This window comes from Diabrotica virgifera, chromosome 6 (assembly GCF_917563875.1).
Source record: "Diabrotica virgifera virgifera chromosome 6, PGI_DIABVI_V3a".
NCBI lineage: Eukaryota > Metazoa > Arthropoda > Insecta > Coleoptera > Chrysomelidae > Diabrotica > Diabrotica virgifera.
The window spans coordinates 25,839,839-25,859,530 of record NC_065448.1 but is presented as its reverse complement, the minus strand read 5'-3'; the positions used below and the strand labels follow the sequence as shown (position 1 = coordinate 25,859,530).

Below are 19,692 nucleotides of genomic sequence, written 5' to 3'. Positions count from 1 at the left end.
TGGATCTAACCACATAGTCCTGTCGCCAGGGGGGGTACAACGGCCTTCTTAATTCAGATGGACTTACCCAAGTTTTTTTTATGTATTTTGACCCGTAGAACACGAATTTTTTGGGTAACAGTTGATCCGGATGTCGATAAGATTGTTATAAACGAAGAAGTTGAGGAATTACATAACAGCGATTTCTCGCAAAACAAAACATATTTTTGTATTTTTTGGGCCATTTTAAGCAAAAAATATTCCTACAAGTTTTTTCGTAGAATGCATAGTTTTCGAGATAACCGCGGTTGAACTTTCAAAAAATCGAAAAATTGCAATTTTTGAACCCGAATAACGTTTGAATAAAAAATAAAATAGCAATTCTGCTTACCACCTTTAAAAGTTTAAGTCAAATTATATCTGTTTTGAATATTTGCATTGCTAAAAATTTATTTTTTGATTGTTAAAAAAAGCTATAAACACATAGTGTTTCCCGTGCCTAATACATGCGTTTTAATGCATGCTACTTAGAAATAGCCCCGCTTGTACTTTTACCTCCTCTACGTACTCGTTCGATTTTAAATGAGAAATCATTGAAACATCACTCAAGCACTAGGTGTTTATAGCTTTGTTTTAACAATAAAATAATACATTTTTAGCAATACAAATAATTAAAACCGATATAATTTGACTTGAACTTTCAAATGCGGTAAGCAGAATTGCTATTTTATTTTTTAATCAAAAGTTTTTCGGGTTCAAAAATTCCAATTTTTCGTTTTTTTGTAAGTTCAACCGCGTTTATCTCGAAAACTATGCATCCTACGAAAAAATTTGTAGGAACATTTTTTGGTTAGAATGGCCCAAAAAATACAAAAAAATGTTTTGTTTTGCGAGAAATCGCTGTTATGTGATTCCTCAACTTCTTGGTTTATAACAATCTTATCGACATCCGGATCAACTGTTACGCAAAAAATTCGTGTTCTACAGGTCAAAATATATAAAAAAACTTGGGTAAGTCCATCTGAATACAGGAGGCCGTTGTACTCCCCCTGGCGACAGGACTAACATTAACTCTGAATCTAACGCCCATTCTTTGCCAGACAAACTAACCAAAAATTGTGATAAGCTATCCAGTTTTTTTTCTTAACAGGCTTCATTGGCAATTCCAGCAGCACTATGTTACTTTGGCTGAAGTAAACTTAAAAGCATTTTAGAAGAGTCAATATTATTTCTATACAAAACTCTGAAAGTCCAATCAGAGCCTAGCTTGCGGACTTGTCCTTTCTTAAATCAGTCTTTTTTTGAAAGTCAGTCAACGCGGAACTTATTTCTACCACACGCCTTCCTCCTTGATGCTAAAGCCATATATGTATAAAAAACAAATGGTTTGTGTTAAAATATCTGTCACACAAAATGCAAAATAAAGTCGTTACATGTTAAAAAAAAAAGCATTGCAAGGCAAACGAATCGCATTTTGTCCAAAACAGTGCCGGTTTAAACTAACTTCGGGCTCTGGGCGCTGGAGGTTTTTATAGGCCCCTTCATTGCTATTCGTTGCCAGTTTTTTAACAAGAAAACACATGCATTAACTATAAAGGTTTATTGTAAAATCATAAAATATTTTTTTAAAAAAGCAAGAATAATAGCAAACGTAAAAAATGATCCAAAAAAAAATAAATTTAAAAACATAAATAAAAAACAGAAAGTTCCACAAAACAACACATGACAAGCAAAAAAACATATTCTAAAAAATACACAAAGACAAAAATTAGATCACTTTTTTCTTGACTTGGCATTCGCAAACTGCCATATAATATTATCACAATTCAGTTTCTCCAGTTCTTCATTCTCTATATAAAATAGTGATAATGCGTCTAGGTTTTCTTGGCCCAAATTTCACCTTAAATATGTTTTTATTCTTTTTAAGGCCGAAAAAGACCGCACGCCTGACGCATTAGAAATTGGTATCGTCAAATAAATTTGCAGTAAACTTAAAATATTGGGAAAGGTTGCTTTTACATCCTGGAAGAATCAAATTTTTCATAAATTGTATGATGTTTCTTCAAATTTTGGAATAACGTTACAAAATGGGTAATTTCATTATACAAGTTCCCTTTGGTTTCATCAAAATCAATTTTTTCTACAACCGTGTTAAAAATGCAATTTTTAGCACTCCATACGAGCGTTAAAAATGCTACTTTAAGGCACTAGTGCTTTAAAATTTTTAAGGCACTGCAGTTCGTATTGACCGTATAGGCAATTTTGATGTAATGTCAATGTCAAAAAAATATAAAAATGGAATGTCAGTCAAGTTCAAGTAAAAGTTTTTGTAGATATTGTCCTGTAATTACGTTTGTAGAAAAAATATTGTATGATATGCGTGTTAAAAAGTACATTTTTAATGCGTGCCTTAAACCTGTACTTTTAACACTTATATCATAAATAACTATTATGTTTCTCGCATAAAGTATTAATTGACGTATTGACCTCTTCTTTATCTCTAGATTTAAAAAACATCTAAAAGCTGATGTTACTTTCTCGCTGAAAACAGCGACTAATTTTCTAGACTCTAGATTTTCTGCGACAGCGATTTTTTTGTCGCTGCGACTACAAATCGCAAGTGGAGTGCTAGCCTTAGAGGCCACTGTATAATGCCAAATAGCAATTTTTGTAATCGCTTTACTTTTGAATGTTTGAAAGAGTGTGTACCAATTGTTTGGGTATTGGCATTTTCGAGAATAATCTATTCTTTATCTAAACATTAGATTTATGTATATCTATTTTTGTCTTTCGTTTAACTATCTTAAAAGGACTTATTTTGTTCCTGTTTTAAAAGAACTTATTTTGAAGCCGAAAAGTGAGATAAATTATTATTTAAGCCCCACAATTCAAAAATAAATTATTAGAAACTAAAAAAACTCCGTTTGTGCGATTATTTTGGATACAATTCGAGACATGGCCATTGATTAATAACCTACACATTTTTTACCCACTACCTGGGTAGTTTTTAATGAATGACATGGCGAAATCTGACAACTTTTTGTAGTTTTTGGAAAAGGGCCCCGCCACAAACACTGACACGGGGCCCCTGTGGGACTAGGCTATGGCACTGTGTATAGGCGTGAAGAGATGTAACAATAGAACAAAGGCGTTTGCAGTGTATTGGCGTATCTGCGTATGAGATTTTTTCGGAGAATATGTAAATTATTTAGCGACTTTATTTTTTTATAATTAAAGGGCCCGGGCCCCTGGGCGCCCGCCCCAAGCGCCCAGTGGATAAACCGGCACTGGTCCAAAATAGTGCTATTTGCTTGTCTCTTGGTAGTGAAATTTTTGAAGCCAAAAATATACGTGAAATAGTACGCTTAGCATGTCTAAGAGTATGTTACCTAATAAATGATGTTTTGACGAATACAACGCCACCTATGTGAAAAAATGGACAAAGTGCAATTTGAAAGTCTGCTCCTCAGTTTCGAAACAAACTTCACAGCTTTCCGTAAAAAGAAACCTTTTGAGACACCCTGTACTTATGTACTTTTTAAATATACAAAATATATCTTGATGTTATTTATTTTTGTGGTAGTAACTTGATATAGGCCTCGATCTCGGTTCTTATTTCCTGTTCGACTCTGTTTTAAAATGACGCAGCACATATTATGTCATCACATTTCAGTTGTAACATCAGCAAAAAGTTTCGATAAATTTTTAATCTATATAGCAGTTAGGCTTATCTAAATTTAATATTTTTCTGCAGTCTGCACAGACATTTTTCAAGGAGATAAAACAATAGCTGACAAATTCAAAAATTTTCTATTTCCTTCAGTGCCTTCACATTCCCTCATGAATATCTATCTACCTTCTTTGCATTTGTTTTATTTAACTATTCACTTAGCGGTCAGTTTCGTAGCTGAAAATTGCGGGGCCCCCCGCGACAATTTTTGTGGGCCCCCGTATTGTAAACATAACGACAACTAATAACAGTATAATTACTAAAATATGTATAAATAACAATATTTGGCCTTTCTTTAATAAGTCTTCATCAGTTAGTGTTAATAGAGTTTTTGGGAATAGACATGAAAACCTATACCTTCATGTCTCTTAATCCGACAAACATATTAGTAAGTTGTCACAAGTTGTCGCAATACTATATCTAAATTTACATTGAAAACATTAACTTCAAAACTTTTTTGCTACGTTATTTTTTCGTCGCAGCTGAGCTCATCGTAAATTTTTTTATACGTTTTATCCGTTTATTTTTAAATTCCTATATAATCCCCACTATTCTGCTATTCCTGCTGCTTCTGATAGAATTTGGGAAAACGAATTTCTCATTTCTCGAAGGTTATCACGAGTTTTTTTCAAAAAGTTGAAGGTTAACTCTGCCGTTTTAGATTGCAAAAGTTTTGATGTTAGATGAAAAAAGTTACGTATTTTAGATTGAATAGTAATGTTAACGGCAAATTAACAATTATTCATATGCTCTAATAATGCATTAGCTTCTAATTTTTCATAGTTTTTTGATAGCAGTAAAATTTTCGTTAAAGATTTCATTACTTGTCAGAAAGCTCGACGCAAAGCCATAACAGCATCATGTCTGGATGACCACCGGGTTTCACATAACCTTTTTAAGTGTTGGCAAAACGCGATTAATTCAAAGTCATAGTCATAGTACAGAGTATATCCCATCTTTTAATACTTGCAAAAAAAAATCTCTTAATTATATCGTAAAAAAACTCCTGTACACCAGCAACGGCATCATTTAACGCTAGGTTCAGATTATGGGATGCAAAATGAACATAGTAAACTGTTTTTTCAATGTCAGTTATGCGCCTTTATACGCCTGAACAATATATACGTTACAGTAAAAAACCCGATTTCAGTTAAAACCCGAATTTACTAGGAAAAACTAGTTTTAACTGTGGGCTTTAGACAATTCTAGTTTTACCTAATGAAAACTAGTACTATCAAATATGTTCAGTTAATTCTAGTTGAGACTAAGCATACTTTAGTCAAAACTTGTTTTTACTAAACTTTTCAGTAATTTCCAGATTCAACGAAAACTCGGTAAATAATTTGCTACCCCGGTTGTTTGAAAATAATTTCTCTAAAACGTAAAATACTCTGGACAAGATCGTAAACGTAAAAAACTCAAATCTTTTTGACCACGTTGTTGTGTTATTGTCTTGCATCCAGGCTGCTAACATTTTCTTGATATCTTGGTTAGCTCGCTCGACTGAACCTTGACTCTGGCTGTGCCTTGGTTTTCCATCAACTAATTTTTTCTCAGACCAGTATGACATTACCTCATTTATAACTGCATTACCGAACTCTCGGCCAAATGCATGGTGCGCCAAAAGTCAAAAATATATCAGTTAATAAAATTGATAAGCAACTTCTCCCGCCCTCTTACGTTGTAATGGTCTCAACAAAACAAATTTTGTTAAATGGTCTTGATAAACCATAATAAACTTGTAGCCGTTGATCCTCTTGTGATTGCATATCGATCAAATCTACCTAACAGCGACTATTCATTTCTGAATGCAATATAGGTTTTGACACAAGACCCCTCTTCGCTCTACTCTTCTTCCGTTGGCAGGTTTCACACATTAATATAAAATTATTGAACATATCAATTGTTATATTTGCGTATTTTGTTGGCGGTTTTAGTCTTCAACCTATCCCAACCTCCATAACCAATAGCAACGTTTAAAACCTCCATAAACAATAGCAATAGCTTCAATTATGTCAAAAATGTCTTCAGCAGGTACATAATATTGAAATGTGTTCAAGTTTTGCTAATCTAGTTTTGACTAGTTAAAACTAGAATTGTCTAAAGCGCGTAGTTAAAACTAGTTTTTCCTAGTAAATTCGGGTTTTAACTGAAATCAGGTTTTAACGGTAACTATACACCACTCATAACGCTTGCCCCACCATACCCCTTTCCTCTGCAGTTGTGTACGGAAAGGTGCTTTGATTGTATAAATTTTAAAATTTCATTTACAGCACCTTCTGCACTTTCGTCTAATATGCGAATAAATCCCAAACAACTTCCGACAACTTCTGCTTTGGAGGGTAGGTAAATTATTTTCGTTGAAAATTAGTTTTACATACCGGAAAATAAAACTAAGCTGATCGTCTTTGGAAATATCTTGAGTGGCATCAAGAACTATTATTGAATAAAAACAACTTTTTTAAATTAAATTAATCACTTTGTTTTCAGTTTCTTAAGCTAGCAAATTTATAACTTCGTTTTGTATTTGGGGGCTCATGGCTCATGTAATTTGTTTGTTATTGTTTTTATCGGTTAATTTAGCTAAAACAGGATCATATTTAGCTAGTAAAAGAACCATCGACAAAAATTACCTTTTCATCTAAACTACCATGTCCACGAATCGCTAAATTGCACCCAGAAAGAGTAAGAGGTACGTCAATTACCCGCTTCATCACTTCCTCCCAAATTCCCTATTTTGATGCTTATTAGAAAAATATGTTTTGGTCCCCAATTTAAAGAAAGTAGTAGAAGTATTAAGCTTGAAGGCTTTAAGGGGCCCCTCCTAATATCGGGCTCCCCCCCCCCCCCCGCCTTGCGGGCCTGTCAGCTACGCCACTGTAAGCGGTCTTGGATTAGATTTCCTCTCTGCTTTTGATGCTGTAGCTGTGTCTACTCCTTAATAAATGGCTTTATCAATAATTGAATCTCCTACGGCATAATGCTACAGCCACAGTATAAAGAGGGACAGTAGAACCATTCTCCGAAAAATTGGAAGTAAAATCTGTAGTCGCGCATGGCGACCGCGCAATGTTCTTAGTCGCTTTTGCCCCACTCTCGCATTGCTAGTCGCATAGAAACGTACGGCTTTTAATAGGAAAACCCGCATCCACCAGTCACCACTGGTGAATTACTTCCTGGGATCAAAGCGCCGACAGAAGAGTGATTTTACTGTGGAACCTCTATATACTGTGCTACAGCGTTGAGCGTTTCCATATTTATAGCGCATGAGAAAAAAAAAAGAAGTGCTTGACTTAGTCAAACAAAGTAAGCTTGCGATCACGTAATGGACAATGAAGAAAAGATATCCAACTCTTTAGCTCATCAACTTCTTTAAGTGTCGTCTCTAATGAAGGTTGGCAAAGAGGCAAAGACTACTGCAAAATCATCTCTATAGGTACTGTGCTTTTTTATTAAGATTTGGTCTAGTCCTGGTTATTTTTGTCGTCTGTCAGGACCACACTCCTTATATTTTTCCTTCCATTATTAGTTGAAGGAAGTTATATTAGTCTAAGATCCGAATAGGAAGTCAAAATCTACCCATCTGCTTGCCGGATGAAACATTTTTTTTATTAAATTTCATACATAGACAAATATTTCTAGCATGGGTTGCCTATCAAAATCGTGTCATCCTATCCTTAAGGGGGGGCCGAAGGGGTTGAAATAAATATTCCAAACACATTTGTTTTTTGAAAGTATGGTAGAATTATTTTATTTTTAAATTAAATAGGCATGTGTGTGTGTGGTTGAAAAAAAATGACTGCGGATTACTGGATCCATTCGCCTAACCGATTTTTATATTTTGAGCTCATGAATTGCTGCACTTTATAATTTCTTTTTCATTTTTTTTTATTGTGGTTAACAAAAGTGTTATATTTTTTCTTATGTATATATTTTTTCTTAATCAATTGGCGCCAAAAGTATCCACAATTCAACCTTGCGGATGGAAAACTTCTACCTATTGATGTAATTAAATTTTTTTCTTAATTCTATTTTATCCTTTTTTTTTTAATTTTTTTTTTATTTTTTTTATTTTTTATTTTTTTTTTTATTTTTCTATTTTTTTATTATTTTTTTTTTATTTTTTTTTCCTATTTTTTTTTTCTTTTTTTTATTCTATTTTTTTATTATTTTTTTCCAAATATATACATATAATTTACAATTTTAAACCTATATTACAAATGTGTTTATACAGTGTTTTATATACTTTTATATCTTTAGATATAAGTAATTGGGCAAGATTGTATGGATTTTTAATACATTTGAATTTATTCAATTCATAATTTAAATGTTGTACCTTATCCTGTATGGTGTTACAATTTAAGATCATATGTTCCGTTGTTCCTATTTCACCGCAATCACATAAGGGATTAAATAGGCATATTCAGTACAATTCATAGATTACTCAAGAAAAAATTCAAGGAAAAATACTGAAAAATAATTCAACGGTGGCAAATTTTTAAGACACCTCAAAATATAATGAATTTTGCGGTGGACATCAGAACTCATCATTGAATCATGGTAGACAAAAAGTTCAAAAAGATTTTATTAGCCTATGAGTTTCTCGAGGCAACGCTGTCAAGTTTTTTAGTTTTATCTAATTTTGACTTTTTGATATCACTCAGAAGTCAAAACAACAAATTTTTTTTTGTAAAAAAGGATAAAAATTAACATATTTATTATTGTTAAACAAATAATAAGCATACAACAAAAAATATCTCGACAGCTTTACCTCAAGGAATGTCTAAAGAAAATATATACAAAATTCCAGGTGGTTCGGTCAAGTAGTTTTTCAATTACACTGTCTACAGCCTTTGAAAAAAGGAGTTTTGAGAAAATCGAGTTTAAAGTATTGTCAACTTTTATTTTCAATTTCTTTTTTGTCTTTCAAATCGTAAAATGATGCACACCGGAATGTCTTTTTGAATCGCGGAGTAATTTACAAAAGAAAATAAAACCAGCAGTTGACCGTTGTTCACTACGTTCAAGCGTGCTGGCGCGAACCTGCTGCAAATCTAATCGAAGCTAGGGCTATTTAACACTATCTCCCTACCTACGCTTGAGCGTAGTGAGAAACGGTCAACAGCTGTTCTTATTTTCTTTTGTAAATTGCTCCGCGATTTAAAAACATATTTCGGTGTGCATCACTTTACCATTTGACAGTCAAAAAAGAAATTGAAAATAAAAATTGACGATACTTTAAACGCGTTTTTCTCAAAACTGATTTTTTCCGGCTGTAACAGACACTGTAACTCAAAAACTACTTGACCAACTCACCTGGAATTTTGTATATATTTTCTTTAGACATTCCTTGAGGTAACGCTGTCAAGATATTTTTGTTTTATGCTTATTTTTTGTTTAACAATAATAAATATGTTGATTTTCACCCTTTTTTGCAAAAAATTCTTTGTTTAGATTTCTGAGTGATATCAAAAATTCAAAATTAGATAAAACTAAAAAACTTGACAGCATTACCTCGAGAAACTTATAAGCTAATAAAATCTTTTTGAATTTTCTGTTTACCATAATTCAATGATGAGCTCTGATGTCCACCTCAAAATTCATTATATTTTGAGGTGTCTTAAAAATTTGCCACCGGCGGCTTCAGTATTTTTCCTTGAATTTTTTCTTGAGTAATCTGTGAAATGTACTGAATATGCCTATTTAATTTAAAAATAAAATAATTCTACCATACTTTCAAAAAAATGTGTTTGGAATATTGATTTCAACCCCTTCGCCCCCCCCTTAAGGATAGCTATGACACGATTTTGATAGGCAACCCATGCTAGAAAATATTTGTCTATGTATGAAATTTAATTAAAAAAATGTTTCATCCGACAATCAGATGGGTACATTTTGACCTCATATTCGGATCTCGTGTCTGAATACAGTGATGAGTGTGCTAATAACCAGCAAAATAGCACAAAAGATGGAAAACATAATACATTGCGAAACAAAAAGAGATGAAACTAGTGAAGGTGGAAATGATCGTTATAAACGTATAAATTAACTTTACATTACATTTAAATAGTTTCCCACCTTATTAGACGTCTGTGACAGGAGTATTTTATAAAATTCTACTGTCACCGTGACAGTTGTCATATTCCTCTGATACGTCTAAAGGTGGGAAACTATGTAATGTAATGTTAATTTATACGTTTATAACGATCATTTCCATCTCCACTAGTTTCATCTCTTTTTGTTTTGCAATGTATTATGTTTTCCATCTTTTATGTTTTCTCATCACTGTATATGTCCAGATAAGATGTTTTCCGTTGTTTTAATAATGTCTACAAGTTCGCGATCTCTATTCATACGTCTTACAACTCCTTCATTTCTATATAATATGACCAGTCTATAAGAGCGTTCGCGGGTTCAAGTGTCAGCGCAACGTACGAAAGTATTTCTCTCTAATAATTACTCCAATAAACAACAATATAATTTGAAATTTACTTTCGTTCTTCATATTTTGCACAGTAAAATATTCGTTGTCGCGATAATCCAAGACGGTCGTATATTCGTGGAATTGGTTATAGTATCCTACTCTTCATATTCGTGAATTATCGCATATAAAATAATGTATTTATTTTACCTGGCAATCCAAACTATATTATCGATCGCTATGTAAAATAAATGCATTATTTTGAATGCCAGAATTCACGAATATGAAGAGTAGGATACTATATACTATGCTCTAGGCCCTAGGCTAGTAGTGAACGTAAGCTTGATGATTATACATTGGAGACCGTGGAACCACAAACGAAGAAGGGGAAGGACACAAATGCGATGGTCAGATGACCTGAAGAAACACACTGGGTCAAAATGGATGCAAACTGCCCAAAATAGAGAGGCATGGAACAGTGGCGTAGCTGAAGATTGGGGGGCCTCCCCGCGACAATTTTTGGTGGGCCCCATATTATAAACATAACGACAACTAATAACAGTATAATTATTATGTAAATTACATTATTTGGCCTTTGTATAAGTCTTCATCAGTTAGTGTTAACCCGCGAGTAGTCGCGCCGTTAGATAGAATCTCACGTTTTATCCTTTTTCGCGATAACTTGATGAACAATTTTGCAATTTTGAAAAAATTTTGTAAGTGCCTCGAGGAAGGGTGTAGTAATGCGTAGGTATTTTTTTCTTCGTCTTCTTATTTTTGTGGAATTTATGGCTTGGGGGGAAAGATTTTTTGGGAATAGACATGAACACCTATTATACATGTCTCTTAATCCGACAAACCTATTAGTAAGTTGTTGCAATATTATATTTAAATTTACATCGAAAACATTAACCTCAAAAACTTTTTTGCAGTTATTTTTTCGTCGCAGCTGAGCTCATTGTAACATTTTTTTATACGTTTTATCCGTTTATTTTTAAATTCCTGTATAATACCCCACCATTCTGCTATTCCTGCTGCTACTGCTAAAATTTCGGAAAACAAAATTTTCATTTCTCGAAAATTATCACGAGTTTTTCAAAAGTTGAAGGCCGTAACTCTGCCGTTTCAGATTGCAAAAGTTTTGATGTTAGATTCACAATTATTTATATGCTCTAGTAATGCATTAGCTTCTAATTTTTCATCGTTTTTTAGAGAGCAATGAAATTTTAAAGGTTTCATGACCTTTTATTAAGTGTTGGCAAATGCGATGAATCCAAAGTCATAACAGCACATAGTACATCCCACATTTTAATATTTACAGTAAAAAACATATAATCTTTTAATTATATCCTAAAAAACAACTCCTGTACACCAGCAACAACACCGGCATCATTCAACACTAGGTTCAGATTATGGGATGCATGACGAACATAGGGAGGTCTTTTTCAATTTCAGTTATGCACCTTTGTACGCCTGAATATACACCGCTCATAACGCTTGCCCCATCATACCCCTTTCCTCTGCAGTTGTGTACGGAAAGGTGCTTTGATTGTGATTGTATAAATTTTAAAATTTCCTAATAGGAATGGACTCAATTTCAGCCGAACCGAGCTTTTGACAAGCTTGAGCTCGGCTCTAACTCTCGAGCAAAGCTCGACATATAAGCTGGGTTTGAAATTCGAGCTGCAAGTTGAGCTCGTGGCTGGTGTCGGCACGGCTCAAATATTTCGAGCCCAGTCGAGCTGGGCTCGGTTTAAATTCATTCCATGTTTTACGAACACACTATATTGAAAATACATATTTATAGTCTGAATTACTTATTCTCAAACAGAAGTATCAGTCGTAGCAGAAATAAATGAATTAAAAAAAGTATTAAGTATTAGCTAAAATATTGACAAGCTCGCTAAGCTCGAGTTTGTGACCATGCCTATTTCCTAATATGTGAATAAATCCCAAAAACTTTCAACAGATAATGTTTCAGAAAGTAAATTATTTTCATCGCAAGTCATTTTTACATACCGGAAAATAAAACTAAGTAACTAAACTGATCTTGTTTTGAAATATCTTGTATGATATCAAGAATTATTGAATGAAAACTATTTTTTTAATTAAATTAATCAAGTTGTTTTCAGTTTCTTGAGCCATCAAATTTATAACTTTGTTTTGTATTTGGGGGCTCAAGTATTTGTTTTTAAGTTATTGTTTGTATCGATTAATTTAGCTAAAACAGGATCATTTTAGATAGTAAAAGAACCACGTACAAAAAAAATTACCTTTTTGGGATTCACCTTCAGCTAAACTACCAACATGTCCACGAAAAGCTACGTCAATAACCCGCTTCCTTACTTCCTTCCAAATTCCCCATTTTGATGCTTATTAGGAAAATATGTTTTGGTCCCCAATTAAAAGAAAGTAGATGTACTAAGCTTGAAGGCTTTAAGGGGCCCCTCCTAAGGTCGGGGCCTCCCCGCCTTGCGGGCCCTGCGGACCTGTCAGCCACGCCACTGGCATGGAAGAAGAAAAAGGAAGGAGGCCTATGTCCAAGGATGAATGTTTAGGGCTGATTAGATAGATAAACCTATCGATTTACAACTTTTTGCATGTGTTCGGGATGACGTAAGAAAAAAAGCCTATCGTAGAAAAATGGGTGGAAATGTTTTGCATTTACAGTGCATAAAATGCATAAAAAAAAGCATAAACATGTCAAAATCAGTATATTAAAGGTCAGATTTTGTTACTCTGGGGGTTTTAGGTGTTGCTAGACCCTGGAGCACCTGGTGCACAGGGTAACTGCTAAGGCTCATCATCTGGAGTTTCGATATGGCCAAAATAATTTAATAAAAATAATTTGTTTATTTATAAAAAAATCCAAATCATCATTAAAAAATAAAAAAAAGTCCTCCCCGGCGGGGAATCGAACCCCGGTCTCCCGCGTGACAGGCGGGGATACTGACCACTATACTACCGAGGACTACATTTACTCGATATAAAACTTTATATACAAATGACGTGCCACGACATAGTTTATTGATTTCCCTACTTTTGACAAAACATAACCTAAAATACCACAAGATCAAAAAATTATTGTGAAATAAATATCCTAGATGGATAATCTATTTTACATAACTGCTACACACTACAGAATAATGTAAGGAGAAAATCATGACATTAGTTACCAAAAAAACAACACAGGAGAGTGTAAGTTTGCTTAGTCAGGTCAAATATGAACATTTAGTAGCTGGATTATCGGGTGGCATAACTTCAACCCTGGTCTTACACCCATTAGACGTGATTAAAATAAGATTTGCAGTGAATGATGGGAGACTACAATCTACGCCCAAATATAAAGGAATTGCGAATGCTTTTTTGACTATCTTTAGACAAGAAGGTGAGTACCAGAAATTGTTTATTGTAAAAATGTGCAACGGAACCATCTTTTGGCGCTTGGCGGTTATGCCGTTATCAGCTGTGATAGCCTCACATGCTGAATTGATTGTAAATTTTATATTTACGGAAACACGGAAAGAAAACGATAATCGAAAGATAAGCCAACTTTAAGCAAGCCTCAACACCAGCAAAATTTTTTTTATTAAGATTGTTTATATAACCTAATTTAGAAGAAAATAACCTTGTGCCCATTTATCCAATTACTAAAGAAAGAAAGTTCATCTGATCTATTTACAAATCAATGGAGTAATTGTTAAATTGATTATTGAAAGTGTGAAATAAACCAGGTATTGTTCAAATCAACAGTTGGTGGTTACTGAATAGTTATTAAGGTACCAACAGTATTATAAGGATAATAACGCTTGAGGTCAATGGTGTGTATCCCTCGGGCCAAAGGCCCTCGGGATATACGTTGACTGAAAGCGATATTATCCATAATACCCATGGTGCCTTCAACTTTTAATGTCCGACTAAATATTCTTTATATACAAAAAATTTGAATGAATTTTGAATTAAGGGGATCAGTACATAGTTTCGGCTCCAATGCTATTTAAATAGGATTCATTTTTTTCGAATCCTGAGAAAACTAATACTTAAGTACTTTTGAAAAATTTAAATGCAGAATGAAAGATTACATTCTTACTGGGGGCCGAAAGTCCCTGAAAACTTCTATAATGTTTATTTTAATAAGTTACATTGGTGAAAAACTAAGAGAAAATGTAGTGTGATTTGAAATTTCAAATATCTCATTCAAAAGAAACTTTTTAATTAATTTATTCTAAGGGACTTTCGGCCCTCGATAATAATTTAGTCTTTCAGTCTGCGTTTAAATTTTTTTAAAATATTTATTAGTTTTTTCGGGATATGAAAAAATGGACACCATGTTCGTGGTGATATTTTCCAAATCGATCATTCGCTATCTTTGTCATACAACGCACTGAGTCGAATAGAATATAATGACAAGACAGTAACAATTTTAAATATTTGACATGGAATTGGGAATATTTTGAGTTGTTGATTAAATAACATTGATAGTGTATTTGATAAATAATTGATTTAAGACGTGAACTTAATAAAAAGTTATTTATTGTTTATTATTTATGGAAGATCTAAGCAGAGAATACACCAGGATATATTTCTTGCCTGCAAAGGTAAAATAGTATATGTATGTGAAAAAAACGATTTTTGAATTTGCTGCCGAAACTAGGTTATTTTTTCCTCTCTTTCTTATGCAATTTTTAGTTTATTTCTATCTCATTTACTTTTCAAAATGTGACACTGGTAAAACAGTATATGAGTACTTGTACTTACGTCTCTGCTATGGTAAAACAGTATATTCGGCAAACTCTACAAATGCTGAATAGTATACATAGTCATACACTGCTTATCCCTGGTATTATGTTATATTTATTTTTTGAAACTACTGGTAAAACAGGATATATGTGGTATATGCTGTTATAGGTAACATATTTCATAAAAACGATGTCCCAATTCCAAGGGTAAAATAGTATAACATTTCATATACTATTTTACGGTATATACATATAAAGTCTTTTATATACTCTTTAGGTATGGTATACTGGAAAAATGGTAAAACAGTATATGTCACTTTACCAGTACATTTGAAAACACTACATCTATTTGCGGTTGTAATAATTATTATAATAACATACTTTTCTCACATTCGAAATTTCATTTGTCTAACTTTATAACAAACCGATAACATTCACCGAAATACAAAGTGAGAATCTATAAAACCTTAATTCGACCAATAGCATGCTATGGCAATGAAGCCTGGGTCCTGAAAGAAACATCCAAAGGAAAGTACTGAGGAGAATACTAGGACCTGTGAGGGAAAACGGAATCTTCAGAAGCCGATACAACAACGAGCTTTATCAACTTTATAAGGAAACACCCCTGTCAGACTTCATTAGAATACAATGATTGCAATGGGCCGGATATGTGATAAGAATGAGAGAAAATAGGCTACCAAAAAGGAGCACTGGATGCTAGAATGCAGGGAAAGAGACCGGTTGGAAAGCCAAGAAAGTGCTGAGAAGACACAGTAAACAGTGACTCACAAGCCCTTTTAGGAGTCTGTGTATGGAGAAGAGCAGCCACGGACAAGCAAGGGTGGAGGCAAAAATAAAGGAGGCCAAGGCTCAATTTGGGCTGTAGTGCTGTAGAAGAAGAAGAACTTTATAAATGACAAAACGGCACAGTAAAAGAACAAAAAGTCATTTATCTCAAAACTCACTTTTTTCACATATACTATTTTACCTTTGCAGGCAAGATTTTGTGATTCAAGTATTTTGTTGTTAAAGATGGTCAAAATTGTAAGCATTCCATAGTAACAACATATTATTAAAAAATCACTTTATCACTTTTCTTCTTTTCTCGATTGAGTACTAGTTTTTGTTGTACAGTATATAAATTATTACAATCACTGAATACATAGTGAAAAAATTAGAATATTAATTAACTGAATTAATAATTTAAGCAAGTAACAGTTACCCAAGAACATTCAAAAGCCATCTCTTTAAAGTTAATCGTGACATTGTCAAGTAATGTTTACATATCCATACCAGTGAGAATTTTACTACACATAATTTGCTGTGTTAAGACAGAAAAAGTAGGGATAGCTGTAAAATATTTTCGCCTTTACTCTTAATTAGTTTTCAAATAAGTACATTTACCAGCAATAGTTGTAACGTAATTGTGGTAACCATAGTTTTACTTAGGTTGTTATTTGTCAACTTGACAGTATTTAACTAGTTATTTAAATTTGATACACTAGGTCCTAGGCCCTGTGTTATTTTAAAAAATAACGCTCTAGGGAAATATATCATATTTAACTGACTTTGAAGTCATGTCATTATTTGTCAAATAATATACCAGTCAGACATTATGTTTATTAATGATACCATAGATATTCCATAACAATTACCTATTCCCTCATAACACAGTTAAAGATTTAGGCATTCTATAGGATAATCAAAATCAATTATTAAATGATTAGAAAATGAATTGATGTAACTTTTGGGACAATTAATGGGACTCGAATAAACAATTATTCAGACGACCTAACTGCAATCATTCAGTAGTATTATATACAACAGCACTACAGTCCTTGGTAAACCCCGGACTCCCAAAATCTTGGTTATTTCCCTCCACCTCTTCCGCTCCCTTGCTTTTTCTCTCTCCAATCTCTCATACCTATTTCTGACAATTCTTGGTTTACTGTTTCCAACCATTCTTCCTTGGACATCCTCTTCTTTTTCACCTTTACTCCCTCCTTCATTAATATTTTGGTTCTCTGACTTTCGTATAATGTAACCAAGCAGTCTAGCTTTTGGGCTCGTATTTTTGCTGTAATTATTGGTTTTCCATACATCCCCATTATTTCTTTATTTGTTCGTCTTCTCCAAATATTCTCTACAGTCTATTGACTGTACGAAGATTTTTGTGAGCACCTTCTTTTCCATATCATATATCTATTTTCTTTTCTTCTTGGTTCACAATACACGTTTCTCTGACATACACGTTACACTGTCAGTCAGATTAACTGTTTTGTATACTCGTAGTTTAGCTGTTCTTGACACATTTCCTTGCTATTGAAAATAGTCCTGTTAGTGCTCATATTTGACCTGCGCACATGTTAGATTCGAGTATCAATTTTATATATACGGAAAGAAGAAGACAAAACACGGAAAGACAGAAGAAAATAAACTTGTGCCCATTTATCCAATTACTAAAGAAGGAAAGTTCATCTGATCTATTTACAAATCAATGGAATAATAATTGTGAAATTGATTATTGGAAGCTAGATTATTGATAAACCAGGTATTGTTCAAATCAACAGTTGGTTTGAATGTTTATTAATAATACCATAGATATTAACAATTACCGGTTCCCTCGTCTCATAGTTAAAACATTTAGGCAATACATATTCTTTATAGGCCAATGAAAATAAAAATCAATTATTCAATGATTCCAAAATCAGCTGATGAATTGGTATAACTTGGGAAAATATGAAAAAGGTAGCCTAATAGGTACTTTGGGGTTTTGAAAAGTTTTTTACTTAGTACCTATTTATATGTCTCTAGGATAAGAATATATACTTTTCCTACAGTGAATGAGATGGTGCCGATGGTGGTTTTTAGTTATTAACAAAATTGTCAAAAATGCACACTTTTGCTATGTTTGCATAGGGATTCGTTTAGGAGGGATATTAGACTGTGATTTCGATAGTTGCCCTGCCCATCTTAGTCATCCTATTTTTATGAGAAATATTAAGCCTTTACCATGAGATATCTGTTTGTTTTTGTAGTATCCTCATAGTTATATCTCCTTCTCCAAATATCATTTTCATAGATGCCACCGAATATTCTTTTCAACTTCCTTCATTCATGTGTTACACAGCCCAAAATAGTACTTTTTGCTAGAATTTTTTCTCTGTTGACTAGTAGTAGTAGAAGTATATCAATTCGTCTAGCACTTTGGACTCTACCTTTAGAGTTATGAGTTATTAACAGTGAATTGGGGACAGATTTCTAACTACATATATTTTTTGGGTGTTGATGCCATCGCTTTGGTTTTTTCTTTATTTCTTGGTAGGCTTTTTTGAGGCATTTGAGAAAGTAATGTACATTTCTTCTAGTTTGCCTGTTGTACAAGCAATTAAGTATAGATCATCTGCATAGGCCATAATTTGTGAGGATTTATTAAAAATATTTTATATATTATAATAGCGTCTATAACAGCCTGTTCCAGGACTATGTTGAAATGGAGGCACGCCAGCGCATCTCTTTTTCGCTATCTGATGTGTGTTCCAAACGCTTGCAATCGTTCCTACTTCGCAAAAAGCTTATGCATTGTAGCTTGTAGCCCCTACCAGCCTTATTAGTTTTTTGGAAGTGTAGAATTCTCGGCAATGTCTCGGTAAATATCTCAGCACAAAAATCTGGTCCATTCTTGATTGACCAGACCTAAAACCACTTTGATATTTGCCAAGAAACTCCTCTGAATACGCACTTAGGCGATCATGTAGAAATTCAGTAGATAGGAAAATAAAATCTCTTCAGGCTTAGGCAAGCGTTTCTATCTATCTGTAAACTGTTGGTATGACAATTTATGACTATTTGTCTTCTAGATTAATGAGCTCTTCTCAAAATAGGTTAAATATATTTAGGTTTTATAACAAAATCATCTTTTTTAATTATCTTTTGCTAATTTTAACATTTTTTCTAGGTATCAGAGGATTGTATCAAGGAGTGACACCGAATGTATGGGGAGCCGGAGCATCTTGGGGCTTGTATTTTTTCTTTTATGATTCTATGAAAAACTGGTTGAAAGAAGGTAACGTAGATACCAAGTTAAGTGCAGGTACACACCTTTTAGTGGCTTCCCAGTCAGGGTTTATGACATTACTCTTAACCAATCCTGTTTGGGTAGTCAAAACCAGATTATGTCTCCAATATGCCGGCCACAAGAAGTATGATGGTATGGTTGATGCTTTGGTGAAAATTTACCAAAAAGAAGGTTTCAGAGGATACTACAAGGGACTTGTGCCGGGTATATTCGGGGTCTCCCATGGTGCTGTGCAATTTATGGTATACGAAGAATTAAAGAAAGAGTATTGTTCCTATAGTTCACTGCCACTAAGTACAAAGTTAGGTACTATTGAATATTTAACATTTGCAGCAACTTCTAAGCTAATAGCAGCAGCTACTACATACCCTTACCAAGTTATACGAGCAAGATTACAGAATCAGCACTACAGTTATGCAGGAGCACTAGACTGTATCAAACAAACGTGGCTGTATGAAGGCTGGAAAGGATTTTATAAAGGTTTGGGTACAAATTTATTGAGGGTGATACCTGCTACTATGATAACTTTTGTTACTTATGAGAATGTTTCATATATGTTGTTAAAGGAAAGCAATATTTGAAAAATAGTGCTTGAACAGTGTAGCAGTTGTCATTGACAAAGTAGATTTTTAAATATATGTACACATTTTTTTTGTAGATCTATAATACTATTATAAATATTATAATACTGTTTTCCTATTTTTATGTATATTGATTAGATTTGGATCCATAACATTTTTCTGAC

General features: G+C 33.4%; 2 protein-coding genes and 1 non-coding gene across 3 annotated transcripts in view; 1 reads left to right on the top strand and 2 right to left on the bottom strand.

Moving 5' to 3' along the window:
- Positions 1 to 19,692, bottom strand: part of LOC114327004 (programmed cell death protein 2-like) — a 157,942-nt gene that overhangs the window by 78,463 nt on the left and 59,787 nt on the right. The window lies entirely within an intron of this gene.
- Positions 13,030 to 13,101, bottom strand: Trnad-guc (transfer RNA aspartic acid (anticodon GUC)). The gene has a single exon. It is a non-coding gene; the product is annotated as a tRNA-Asp (tRNA).
- On the top strand, positions 13,180 to 19,640 carry LOC114327005 (mitochondrial folate transporter/carrier). The gene is made up of 2 exons (XM_028275505.2): positions 13,180 to 13,518; positions 18,828 to 19,640. Exons 1-2 carry the CDS (start codon positions 13,293 to 13,295, stop codon positions 19,526 to 19,528), a joined length of 927 nt encoding a protein of 308 aa, XP_028131306.1. The 5' UTR covers positions 13,180 to 13,292; the 3' UTR covers positions 19,529 to 19,640.